The following is a 13,249-nucleotide window of genomic DNA, read 5'->3' on the forward strand; positions in this document are numbered from 1 at the left end:
CTGTCCAGTATGGTAGCCACTCGTCACCTGTGGCTAGTGTGAATGGAGAGCCAGATCATTTTCTTTAAGCTTAATTAAGTTTAAATAGCTGTGTGTTCAAATGTTTAAAGCACAAGTTTAAATGAGCCACAATTTTTTCAACCATTTTCCTCCTTTTTTTTTTTTAAAGATTTTATTTATTTATTTGACAGAGAGAGAGAGATCACAAGTAGGCAGAGAGGCAGGCAGAGAGAGAGGGGGAAACAGGCTCTCCGCTGAGCAGAGAGCCCTATGCGGGGCTCGATCCCAGGACCCTGAGATCATGACCTGAGCCGAAAGCAGAGGCTTAACCCACTGAGCCACCTAGGAGCCCCTCAAACATTTTCCTCTTGATTGGATATTAGGTTGTTTTAATTTTTCACTCTTTTTTGAAAGTTTATTTATTTGAGAGAGAGAGAAAACACACAAGTGCGGGGAGGGCCACAAGGAGAAGCAGGCTCCCCACTGAGCAGGGAGCCCAGCACGGGGCTCGATCCCAGGATCCCTAAGCCGAAGGCAGATGCTTAACCACCTGAGCCACCCAGGTGCCCCATAATTTTTCGCTCTTTTAAGTGAAATATTGTATTTTAAAGATTTATCGTAAGGAGCACCTGGCTGGCTCCTTGGGTAGAGCATGTAACTCTTGATCTCGGGTTGTGAGTTCGAGCCCCACGTTAGAGATTACTTAAAAAAAACTATTGTAAGTAGAAATGCATTGAAAATTCTTGTACTTACCTCTCTGATTACTTATGTGCGTGTTTTTCCGGAAAAATATTAGGAAGTAGAATTGCTTGATTGAAAAGTATGTGTTTTTCATACTTTAAAAGATAGGCGAAAATGACAATTTTCTGAAAATCTAGTATTTTAACAAATGCGAAAATTGCGAAGGAGCTGTAGGAGTGTATACTCCCACTCACAGTATACAGGATACTGTCTGTTTCCCTGTGCTCTTCATTTTGCAAATTGAAAGACCGAAACAATACTATGGTATTTGAATTTTTTCCTTTCTCAATTTCTAGTGTGGTCGAGCATCTAGTGTGTGTTTTCTTCGGGGCAGGCAGGAATTTCCCCCCATCTAAAGTCATGTTTCATTTTTCTGCCGTGGTTTTGAAATTGCAGCATGATGTGTCTAGGGTAGGTCTTGTTTTCATTCATCTCAGGAGTTACTCACTGGGGCCCTTTCATTCTCTGGGCGGTTTTTGTTATTTTTCCCCCCCCTATAATTTGAGTGTCTCATCCGTTCTGTTTTCTCATCTTTCCTTTAGGAACTGTTAGATGTTGAATTTTTTTTTTTTTAAGATTTTATTTATTTATTTGTCAGAGAGAGATTGAGCGCACAAGCAGGCAGAGCGGCAGGCAGAGGGGGAAGCAGGCTCCCCGCTGAGCAGAGAGCCCGATGCAGGGCTCGATCCCAGGACCCTGAGATCATGACCTGAGCCGAAGGCAGAGGCTTAACCCACTGAGCCACCCAGGCACCCCTCTTTCTTTTTCTTTCTTCCTTTTTTTTTTTTAAAAAATTTATTTATTTATTTTTAGAGACAGAGCATGGTGGGGAGGGTCAGAGGGAGAAGGCGAGAGAAACTCAAGCAAACTCTGTGCTCAGTGCAGAGGCAATGCGGAACTCGATCTCACAACCCAAGCTGAAACCAAGAGTCGAACACTCAACCAACAGCAGCACCCAGGCACCCCAAAGAGTCCTTTCTTTTAAAGCCTCCTTTTATTTGCTTCATTAACTGTTTCCTTCATTGTTACTTCTTCTCTTGACGGGGTTTGGTGCTGTTTGGTGATACTTGGTGAGACAAGTCCTTAAAACAGTTTAGAAAGACTTCCAGCAAAAATAGGAAAAGCGACTCAATGGAAATCTTTTTTGCTACTTTATTCCCTGATAGCCCTGGATGTATCAGGTTCTCCTGTAAAGATGTCCAATCCATGTGGCTATGCCGGATGCACCTGTATTAGATGTATATGTCCATTCAGTATATCCACTGCTTAGATGAATCAGTTTTTTGTTCATTCACTAAGTATTATTTAGTACTTCTCACGTACTAGGCATTGTACAAGGTGCTGAAGGTTATTAATGCTTACGTGGAAAATCATTGATCTAGCCTAATTGTGAGAAAAAAAGCGGCCAGGATATATTGAAGGAAATCCTATAATTTAGGGACGTGTTTAAATTTTAAGAACATAATCGGAAAATATGGCCAGGACAAAGTCAGAAACACAGCATTGCACAGCTTAAAAAGAGTTCCGTCTTCTCAACTCTTAGAAGTTGCTAATGGGTATATCTTCAGTTATGATCATCACTAGCACAGATCACTTCAAATATTCAACAGGAAAAGACTCCAAAGTAGACTGATATTTTAATTGTTTTCTTAAGGGTTCTTCATACCTGTATAAAACCCCACCTTTGCGATTATCCTTTAACAAATTGGTTTCCTCAATATGCCGTGACTGAGACCCAGTACTCCTTTGTATGGATGGCACTGATTTGGAATTGGACAGTTACCTTGGATTCACTTTGGATGGGTACCATCCTGGCACTGGGAAATCCCACGCAACGGGTTCACGAGAGCACCTCCTGTTTACTTGATCAAAATGTCTTTATGCCCTCATCATCAGCATTTGCTGATACAGATACGAGCTAATTGGCAACAAGCCCTACTCTTTTTGTCTTCAGTCTGTGCGGCTCGTACCCTGATAAATCTTTTTCCTAGGTAGGGGTTTCTTCGTTTTCCAAAGGGGAAATTTACTTTGAACTTTTTCTCTTTTTGGAAAACTTTCAAGCGGCCAGATGACATTTTTGAGTCTTGGAATGTTCCTTTTTATTGACTGACGGATGTTGGTATGAATAGCCTCATGGAGACCTGGGAGTAATCCCTGACCTCTTGTCTGTCACAGATCCCGGATTACAGGAATGCGGTGATCGTGGCCAAATCTCCAGCCTCGGCCAAGAGGTAGGTGGGAGCTCACGGCTACTCCTTAGGTTTGCGTGGAGAATCACATCCGCGATTGGATCCCAGATGGTCTGGATTCTACATCAGTGGTTCCCAGGGGTGTCTCTTGTTTTTATTCTATGGGCTAATAGTTTAAAAGATCGTCTGCTAACTCCATTTTAAAAATGATGATTAATTTTCCTCTTTTTTTTCCCCCAATCCCAATCTGTGCCCACCTATCAAAGACACCCAGTGTTGGGAAGCCTGACCTAGTACTTCTCTCATTTCCAGATTGGCGGTCACTGGTGGACCTTCAGCTCCAGGGTGTTTAAAATCCATGGTGTTTACAATACCAGTGAATATACTGTGTAGTTGCTTTTTGTCTTTTATTACAAGAAGTCAGTAATTTATTAACAGAATTATAGCCAGCCGAGAGACTACTTATTGGTATGTGTTAAAAAGTGACATTTTACAGAACAAAAACACCCTGAGGCATACAGATAGGGCAGTGCTGAGAGTTACAGGTAACCTGGAGTGACTGATGAATCAGTAAGACAATATTTAAAGTGGTTAGGGGTTGAGAGGATTTCATATACTCACGTTTTCTGGAGAAGCCACTTTGTTGGAAAGGGAGAGAACAAAAGCAAATGTAGGAAGAAAGTCTTTTTCCTAAAAAAGCTCCCCCCCGCCTTTTTTCTTTCTTTTTAGACAGGGAGAGGTTGTTGTGGGGGAGGGAGAAAGAGACTTGGAAGCAGGATCCATACCCAGCACAAAGCCTGACCCGGGACTTGATCTCATGACCCTGTGATCATGACCTGAGCTGAAATCAAGAGTCAGATGCTTAACTGACTGAGCCACCCAGGCGCCCCTAAAAAAGCTCTTTTAAAATCATGTCCCACGATTGAATGCCTTTGCTCGCTGGATCCCTCTGCAGCCCAGCAGAACATAAGCAAACATAGGAACACCCATCCTGGGCCCCACGGGCTGTTAATATTGAAGGATGAGGGGGGCGCCTGGGTGGCTCAGTGGGTTAAAGCCTCTGCCTTCTACTTGGGTCATGATCTCAGGGTCCTGGGATCGAGCCCCACATGGGGCTCTCTGCTCCACGGGGACCTGCTTTCTCCTCTCTCTCTTTGCCTGCCTCTGCCTACTTGTGATCTTGGTCAAATAAATAAATAAAATCTTTAAAAAAAAAATATTGAAGGATGAGGTAGAGCTCGCAGACACCAAGCCAGTGATTTAAAAGATATTATAATACGTAGTTTTCCGTTATAAATGACAGAGGACATTTAGGAAATTAAATAAATTAGGCCAGCATTTGAGATAAAAACATGAAGTTGCCATGTCCAGTGCAGCCAAGGCTGTGCCCACACCATACATCCTTCGAGAAGCTCAGTCTGTGGAGTTTTGTATCGTCCACCTGATGAAGTCATCATAATCCATGACTTGTTTTAGAATCTAAAACTTCCAGACACTTCTCTGGGCATTGTGCTGGATCAATTTTTTTTTTTTAAGATTTTATTTATTTATTTGACAGACAGAGATCACAAATAGAGGGGGGAAAGCAGGCTCCCTGCTGAGCAGAGAGCCCGATGTGGGGCTCCATTCCAGGACCCTGGGATCATGACCTGAGCCGAAGGCAGAGGCTTTAACCCACTGAGCCACCCAGGCACCCCATGCTGGATCAGTTTTAATGTAGTAATTTGTTTTTCTCTGATATATGTGCTTTCAGTTGCTGTTAAGGTGAAAATCACAGAAGGTATAATTAATCATTTTGAAGTCTGCATTCTGTTGGCAGTTAGTGCCTTCACAGTGTTGTGCAGGCATAGCCTCTCTCAGGTTTCAGAGCTGTTTCATCACTCCAGAGGAACACTCCATACCCATTAAGAAATCACTGTCCATGACCCTCTCTCCCCAGCCCCTGGCAACCACGAATCTGCTGTCTGTCTCTGTGGATTTGCCTGTCCTGGACGTTTCATGTAAATGAAACCATGTAATACGTGGCCTTTTGGGTGTGGTTTCTTTCACGTAGCCTCCTGCTTTCCAGGTTTATCCACATCATAGCGTGTATCAGTCAGTCATTCCATTTTACAGCTGAAGAATCCCCACAGTCGGGATAGACCACACTGTTTATCCGTTCATGTATTGAAGGACATTTGGGTTGTCCCCACCTTTTGACTGTTACGAAGAATACTGCTGTGAACATTTATGTACAGGTTGCGGTGTCGATACATGTTTTCATTTCTCGTGGATGTGTACCAAGGGTCAGAAGTGCTGGCTATATGGTAATTCTATGCTTACATTTTTGAGGGACTGCTAAACTACAGCGGGTACAATGTCACATTCTCTCCAGGGATGTACAAGGGTGCATCCAGAGAGAGATGTTCCAGTCTCTCCACATCTTTACCAGCACGTATTTTCAGTTTTATTATTATTGTTGTTATTATGGCCATCCCAGTGGGTGTGCAGTGGTCCCTCACTGTGGTTTTGATTTGCACTTCTCTAATGATGAAGGATGTTGAGCATCTTTCCGTGTGCTCATTGGCCATTGGTATATCTTTGGAGAAATGTCTGTTCAAGTCTTTCACACACTTTTTAAGTGGGTTGTTTGCCTTTTTGTGGTTGAGTTGTAGGAGTTCTTTATGTATCTGGGTACTAGGCCCTTATCAGATAGAGGATTTGCAAACATTTTACCCCATTCTGTAGGTTATGTTTTACCTGTATGACTGTTGTTGTTGTGGTTGTTTTTTAATTTTAGTTACTTGTCAGAGAGAGAGTGAGAGAGCACAAGCAGGGGGAGTGGCAGGCAGAGGTAGAAGCAGGCTCCCTGCTAAGCGGGACTCAATCCCAGGACCCCGGGATCATGACCTGACCAAAGGCAGATGCTTAACCAGCTGAGCTACCCAGGTGTCCCTCTTTTACCTGTCTTGACAATGTCCTTCGACACACAAAAGTTTTTAATTTTTATGAAGCCCAGGTTAGCTATGTTACTGCTTTTGCTTCTGACATCATATTTAAGAAGCCATTGCTAAATCCAAGGTTATTAAGTTTTGCCCCTGCGTTTTCTCCCAGTGGTTTAGTTTTAGCTGTTATGTTTAGGTGGTTGATCCGTGTTGAGTTCATTTTTATATATGGAGGGAGGTGTCGGGTCCCAGCTTCTTTGTTTCCCATGTGATTATCTGGCCATCCTGTACCATTCGTTGAAAAGACTGTGCTCAGCACCCTTGAATGGCTTTGGTATTCTCGTCCCAAGTCAGTTGGCCATTGATGTTTGTGTTTATTTCCGGACTCTCAAATCTGTTCTGTTATCTGAATGTCAATACCACAGTTTTAATTACTGTAGCTTTGTAGTAAGAATCAGATCAGAACACCCACAAGTAGGTGGACGTGGGAGTACCACTCCCTGTGAATCCTCTGCTGACACCAGGTGGGGAGTGGCCTTGTCACCACGGGGCTGGTGAGAGTCCTGACTCCACAAGGCCTCCCCTGACACCACGTCAGAGGGGAGAGGGAAAGGCACCTTTTACTGCTGAGTGGGGTTGGAAGTCCAGGGTTCACTCTGCACTGACCGTGGGGGTGGGGGGTCATCACGGCTCGGTAGGGATGAAAGTCCCAGCTCTCTACTTGGCCTTCTCTTAAACCGGCCCATTGGAGGGTTTGGGGCTCATCATTATAGCCTGGCAAGGGAGGTAGGGTAGACCCCCTGCTTGACCTTTGCTTGTGTCAGGAGTGGTGTAGCTGATTTCTGTGGCGGTTGGCTGGAGAAGAGCCGTCACTGAGAGTTTTCTGACTTGGGAGGCTGCCCCATCACAGCGGAAACAGAAGTAGCTTCAGTAACAGAAGTAGCCACAGGGCATTTTGATACATTTTCCCCACTAAATACCCAAAGAATATGATGAATTTTCTTTTGTCTCACCCCTGTAGATAGGCTTCTCGTAACTTCCTGTAATACTCACTTTACATCTAATTCCGTTTGTTGATGAGATTGTATCACTATGGTAGCCTTCGGCTCAGTTTATTTGGCTTTTATTAGCACAGTTGACTCTTGAGCAACATGGGCTTTAGGTCGCCACCGCCCCATGCTTCAAAAATCTACACATCACTTTTCACTGCCCCAGACCTTAATTACTAATACTGAGAGCATAAACAGTCGATTAATGTCTATTTTGTCATTTGTGTTGTATACCGTATTCTTACTGCAAGTAAGACAGAGAAAAAAAATATTGTTAAGAAAATCATAAGAGAGGGGCGCCTGGGTGGCTCAGTCAGTTAAGCGTCTGCCTTCGGCTCGGGTCCTGATCCCAGGGTCCCGGCATCGAGCCCCACATTGGGCTCCCAGCTCTGTGGGAAGCCTCCTTCTCCCTCTTCCTCTCCCACTCCCCCTGCTTGTGTTCCCTTTCTCGCTGTGTCTCTCTCTGTCAGATAAATTAAGAAAAAAAAGAAACTTAAAAAAAATCATAAGAGAAAATATACTTACAGTATCGTGCCGTATTTATATATGTTAAAAAACCCCACCTGTAAGTGGGCCCACGCAGTTCAAACCTTTGTTGTTCAAGGGTCAACTTTACTACAGTGTTTGTCATTTTTTTAAAGATTTTATTTGGTGGAGGGGAACACAGAGGGAGAGTGAGAGGGAGAATCAGACTCCCCAGTGAGCAAGGAGCCTGACATGGGGCTCGATCCCGGGACCCCGAGATCATGACCTGAGCTGAAGGCAGAGGCTTAACCGACTGAACCACCCAGGCGCCCCCAGTGTTTGGCATCTATCCATTTGCGTCAGGTTTGATGAGGCCTCAGAAGATCCCTCAGGGAGGTTATGTGTAGTGTCCAGTGTTTTTGCTACTATTGTGGACAGAGTGTTTGTGTCCCCCCCACCCCAAATTCATCTTGAAATCCTAACCCCGAGTATGATGGGATTAGGAGGTGAGGCCTTTGGGAGGTGATTAGGTCATGAAGGTGGAGCCCTCATGTCTGGGATTAGTGCTCTTGTGGGGAGAGTCAGACGCTTGTCGTGGCTCTCTGCCACGTGAGGGTACCGTGAGAGACGGGGGTGGGGGGGGGGCATCTGCAAACCAGGACGCAGGCCCTCACCAGGCACCGGCTCTGCCATGCCCTCCTCTGGGGCTGCCAGCCTCCAGAACTGTGAGGAATACATTTCTGTGTCGAAGCACCCTCAGTCTGTGGTGTTGTGTTAACAGCAGCTGGTACAGCTGGTACGGAGACCTCGACCTACCTCATCTGCTCTTCTCTGGCGTTTATGATCTCTCACAGACGAGAGGGGTTGAAGAAAGTGATCGACGGTGATTCAGCCTCATGTTGTTTCCTGGAAGACAGTGGCAGCGCTCGTCACTTCTTAGGGTGTTTTCCACACCAGTGATTAGGGATTTGGGTGTTGGCCAAGTAGGGCTGAGACTGACTTGCCCGTCCACTCAGGCATGTGTCAGTGCTGGTTAGACTTTGAGAAAGAATAACCTTCTGGAAGTTAGATCTGGGAGAGCTGACACTCAAGTCAGAACTTACTGTAATGCTAAAGCGACTGTGACTGGGTAGCGTTGGGGTAAGGAGAGAAAAATAGAATAGTAGAACAGAACCAAGTCCAGAAACAGACCCATGCATCTCTAGAACCCTGGCTTCCAACAAAGCTGCAAAAGCGGTACAGTGGAGAAGGGGCTAGTCCTTTTCACAAACGGTGTTGGAATGATTGGATGGACAAAAGAATGATTTCCAGTCATATTTTCCTTTTCACGAATGGTATTCGAATGATTCATGTACAAAATAATGATTTTGAGTCATATTTCACATCATATGCAAAAAATCAACTAAAAACCTTGTAACTAAATATGGAACCTAAAACTGTAAAACTTCTAAAGGAAAACGTGGGAGAAAAATCTTTGTGACTTTGGTTGGACAAAAATTTTTTTATTTTTTAGTTTTTTTTTAAAGATTTTATTTATTTATTTGAGAGGGAGAGAGAGAGAGAATGAGAGGAGAGAGGTCAGTGGGAGAAGCAGACTCCCTGCTGAGCAGGGAGCCGGATGTGGGACTCCATCCCAGGCCTCTGGGATCATGACCTGAGCCAAAGGCAGATGCCCAACCCACTGCGCCAGCCAGGTGCCCCCCAGAATTTTTTAAATACGACAGCAAAAGTACATTTTATAAGAAAAAATTTATTTTAAAAAAGATTTTATTTATTTATTTGACACAGAGATCACAAGTAGGCAGAGAGGCAGGCAGAGAGAAGGGGGGAAGCAGGCTCCCCTTGGAGCAGAGAGCCCGATGTGGGGCTCGATCCCAGGACCCTGGGATCATGACCTGAACTGAAGACAGAAGCTTTGACCCACTGAGCCAGCCAGGCGCCCCATTAAGAAAAAATTTGTTAAATTAAACATCATCAAAAGTAAAACTACTCTTCGGAAGACATAACAGGATAATGACAGAAGGCACAGATTGGGAGAAAGTATGTGTAAAGCATGTACCTGATAAAGAATTTATATTCAGGGCACCTGGCTGGCTCAGTGGGAAGAGCATGCGACTCTTGATCTCAAGGTCATGAGTTCAGGCCCCATGTTGGGTGGAGAGATCACTTAAAAATTTAAATAAATAAACGTTAATAAAAAAAAACAACTTACATGAAGAAGATATAAAGAATTCCCAAAAGTTAGTAAGAGAACTAACAACCTAACTAAAAAAATTGGCAAAAGATAAGTGGACCCTTTATCGAAGTATACATTCGAAGGGCAAATAAGCACATGAAAGATGTTCAGCACCGTTTGCTATGAGGAAAATCCCAACGGCAAGCACAGCGAGGTACCACTAGGCACCATCAGAATGGAAAGCATTTGAAATTGGCCACACCATGTATCGGTGAGAACGTGGAGGCCCTGGGACCCTTGTGCACTGCTCAGGGGGTTGTGAAATGGTATAACCACTTTGCAGAATAGTCTGGTTGTTTTTTGGAGAGTTAAATATATGCCTTACCCTGTGATCCAGCCACGCTACTCCTAGGTCTTTAACCAAGAGAGAGGAAAGCGTGAGTCCACGCAGACATCTGTACATGAACGTTCAAAGCGGTTTTGCCGTAGTTCAGAACTGGGAATAACTCAGAAACGTATCGCGTAAGTGAACAAAGTCTGGTAGACCCGAACCATGGACTGTTGCAGTGTGAAGGGACGGCCTGTTGCTGTGCCATATAATGTGGATAAATCTCCAGAATTTTATTCTTAGTGAGTGAAGTTAGACAAGAAACGACGACAGACTCCGATTCCACTTAGGAGAAGGGGTCAGACTCTGTGCCAGAAGGCAGATTATTGGTGGCGTAGTGCTGGAGGGAGTTACTAAGGGGCACAAGGACATGTCTGGCAACGGTAGATGTTTGGTTTTTGTTTGTTTGTTTGTTTGTTTTTAATTTATTTTCAGCGTAACAACGGTAGATGTTTTCATTGTCTTCATCATGCTGACGATTTGCACGGATGTGTGCGCACATCAGAGCTGATGAGATTGTACAGTTTAAATACGTACAGTTCATTGGGTCTCACTTATGTCTCAGTAAAACTTAAAAAATTGACGCTTATGGGGCGCCTGGGTGGCTCAGTGGGTTAAGCCTCTGCCTTCAGCTCAGGTCATGATCTCAGGGTCCTGGGATCGAGCCCCGTATCTGGCTCTCTGCTCAGCAGGGAGCCTGCTTCCTCTCTCTCTGCCTGCCTCTTTGCCTACTTGTGATCTCTCTCTCTGTGTCAAATAAATAAAATCTTTAAAAAAAAAAAAAAGGACGCTTATGACTTTGAGGACTATTTAATGCCCTTTGCCTCCTGTGGCTGGTTCTCACTATTAAGTGGGTGGCGAGGTGAATTAGCAGTTAGAATGGAGGAAGGTTCGGCTTGGCTCAGTCAGCGAGTGTAGGTGCATCTAGCCCACTGAGCGCCCACGGGGCCGGCCCCTGCCAGAGGGACATGCTCATCTCTGGGGGTCCCCACGCTTTGTCCCCGATCCCAGGACTCAAAGATCATTTTCTCTCTCTTTTCGCGGATCCTCTCGGAAACTGCACCGGATGCCTGTTCTCGTATGTTCTGCCCGTGAACGTCAGAAAACAGAGGCTGCGTGCTTTCTGAACCGTGTCTCGTGCTCTCCCGCAGGGCGCAGTCTTTCGCGGAGCGCCTGCGACTGGGCATCGCAGTGATTCACGGAGAAGCGCAGGACGCCGAGTCCGACCTGGTGGATGGACGGCACTCCCCGCCCATGGTCAGGAGCGTGGCTGCCATCCACCCCAGCCTGGAGATCCCCAGTAAGTGTGCCGGTCCCTCTTTGTCACTTTCGTCTTTGCTTTCAAGGCTGCCTGAACGTATTGTCTTCCCACTGTGAATGGCCCCTTCTCTCGTTTTTTTAAGTTGGCAAAAACTGATTAATATCCTATCGTTACAAGTGCATTTCTGATAGCCCTGTGGATCGTAGAGCCTTCTAGAAGCAATTTGTGTGATCATAGCAAGAATGAGGAAGAGGCTTAGTTCTGCCATTTCAGAGAATTTCATCCATTCACTCAGCAATAGATCCTTGAGGAGAGTTTAACACAAGCAAAAAATTGTGCATATTACCCACCAATAGTGTTACTTTGAATGCAGAATATGGAAAACGTCTAAATGGCTTAGCAGAGGGTTGGCCCTCGTAAGTTATCTTGTGTCAGCACAACTCAATATGCAGCCCACTGAAATAGTTAAGCCTAGCTGGATACAAGAGAAAAATCTGGAATATATGGGAATCGGCAGAATACAAGAGTGTATCCCTGTGCTTGTGTGAGGCCCCAGAGGGAGTATGAAAGGTGGCAAGATGGTGATAGGGTGGGGCAGTTATGTGTGAATTTGTTTCTGTTTTAAGAAACTTCCTTCGTGCTTTACTAACATCTTTTCAATTAAAAAAAAATACTGCCTTTGCATCTGTTGGGGAAGAAAAACTTGTCCTGTGTCCTCTTTAGATTCAGGCTTAGGGGCCTGCAAATCTCATAAAAGGTAGATGAGCACAAGACAGGGTTTAGGATTGGGTGTATCTTACCAGGGGAAGCTGGCAAACAGGTGGCTTTTAGAAGAGATGGCGAGCCCTTAGCACAGAAGGGAGTTGGATGGTTTTGTGATTGTGTCTGTCTGGGTGTGGTGCTGACTTCTAGTCCGGGTGGTAAGTTAGTCCTCCCTGGTTGTTCCTGGGAGGGGATTTATGACATTTGAATTCTTTCGAGTTCTTTTGGGGAGCTCTGCTTTTCGACCAGAAGGGGTTTCAGGAGCTCCTGTGCCTTCAGCTGAGAATCATTTTCATGCCACCCTGGCACATTCTGGAGCCCTTTGGGTTCTTGCTTTGCCCAGGAGTTGGCTCATTTGCAAATAGAGAACACTTGAGAGAAGGAAAACTGTACCAGGGCTGCCAGGGGGAAGCTGAGGTTGGGGCCGCGCCTGGGGATCTCGGTGGGCTGAGGTGGAGAGAGGCAGCGTCCAGGGGTCGGTTGGATCAGGGAGCCAGGACAGCCTACAGGGGCAAGAGGGCAGCCTCTGGGGGCAAGGGCTGGAGCCTGTGTCCAGCCCGGGTGTGACCAGGGAGGACATCGCCCTGACTGCTGGAAGGTCCTTGGGGAAAAAGATCAGGGTAAGGTGGCAGGAGTCTGCTGGAGGGGATGGGAGGGTTTTCAATGCCAGGTCTTTAACTTGCATTACAAAAGGCTGCGGAGTTCTCTGGCTGGCGCTGTGGGTGTCTTTGGAAGTCCAAGCCCGTGCTGGGTGTTAGATTGCAGGGAAGAGAGGCAAGAGATAGGGAGGGCGGAGGGCAGATCTGGGAGGCTGATAGAGTTACACAGATGCACCATGGGAGGGCTTTGACCTCGGGCTGGGCTGGGCTGGGCTGTGCTGTCCAACCCATCGGCCCCCTGTCCACTGGAATGGGGCGAATGGGAGCCAGGTGTGCAGGGAATGTGAAGGACACGCACTCTGGGTGTGAAAACCATAGTGTGAAAGGTCTTTATTAATCAGTTTTTTATTGAGTCCCTGTTGAAATGATGAATTGACATATTGGATTAAATAAAATGTATTCTTAAAATTCGTTTCACCTATTTCTTTGTGCTTTTGTAATGTGGCTGCTAGAAAATTTAACACGACATCCATGGCTTCCATTTGTGACTTAGTGTATATCACTGCCCTGGGAGTCTAGCAGTGGGCTCACTGGACGGGAAGGCCTGTGCTTTCCCATTCCGTCTTGGGAGCTGGCGCTCTCCCACTGTGCTGGGAGTTTAAAGAGGAGAGGGGGGGCACCTGGGTGGCTCAGTC

General features: G+C 45.7%; 1 protein-coding gene across 2 annotated transcripts in view; it reads left to right on the forward strand.

Moving 5' to 3' along the window:
• The window catches only part of PRPSAP2 (phosphoribosyl pyrophosphate synthetase associated protein 2), a 50,765-nt gene that overhangs the window by 21,437 nt on the left and 16,079 nt on the right, over window positions 1-13,249 (forward strand). For both annotated transcript variants that reach the window (XM_080826854.1, XM_080826853.1), the window contains 2 exons: window positions 2,917-2,972; window positions 11,084-11,232. In XM_080826854.1, coding sequence (XP_080682980.1) covers window positions 2,917-2,972; window positions 11,084-11,232 — 205 coding nt within the window. The remainder of the gene's footprint in view (window positions 1-2,916; window positions 2,973-11,083; window positions 11,233-13,249) is intronic.

The sequence above is a fragment of the Martes martes genome, assembly GCF_963455335.1.
Source record: "Martes martes genome assembly, chromosome: 16".
Lineage (NCBI taxonomy): Eukaryota > Metazoa > Chordata > Mammalia > Carnivora > Mustelidae > Martes > Martes martes.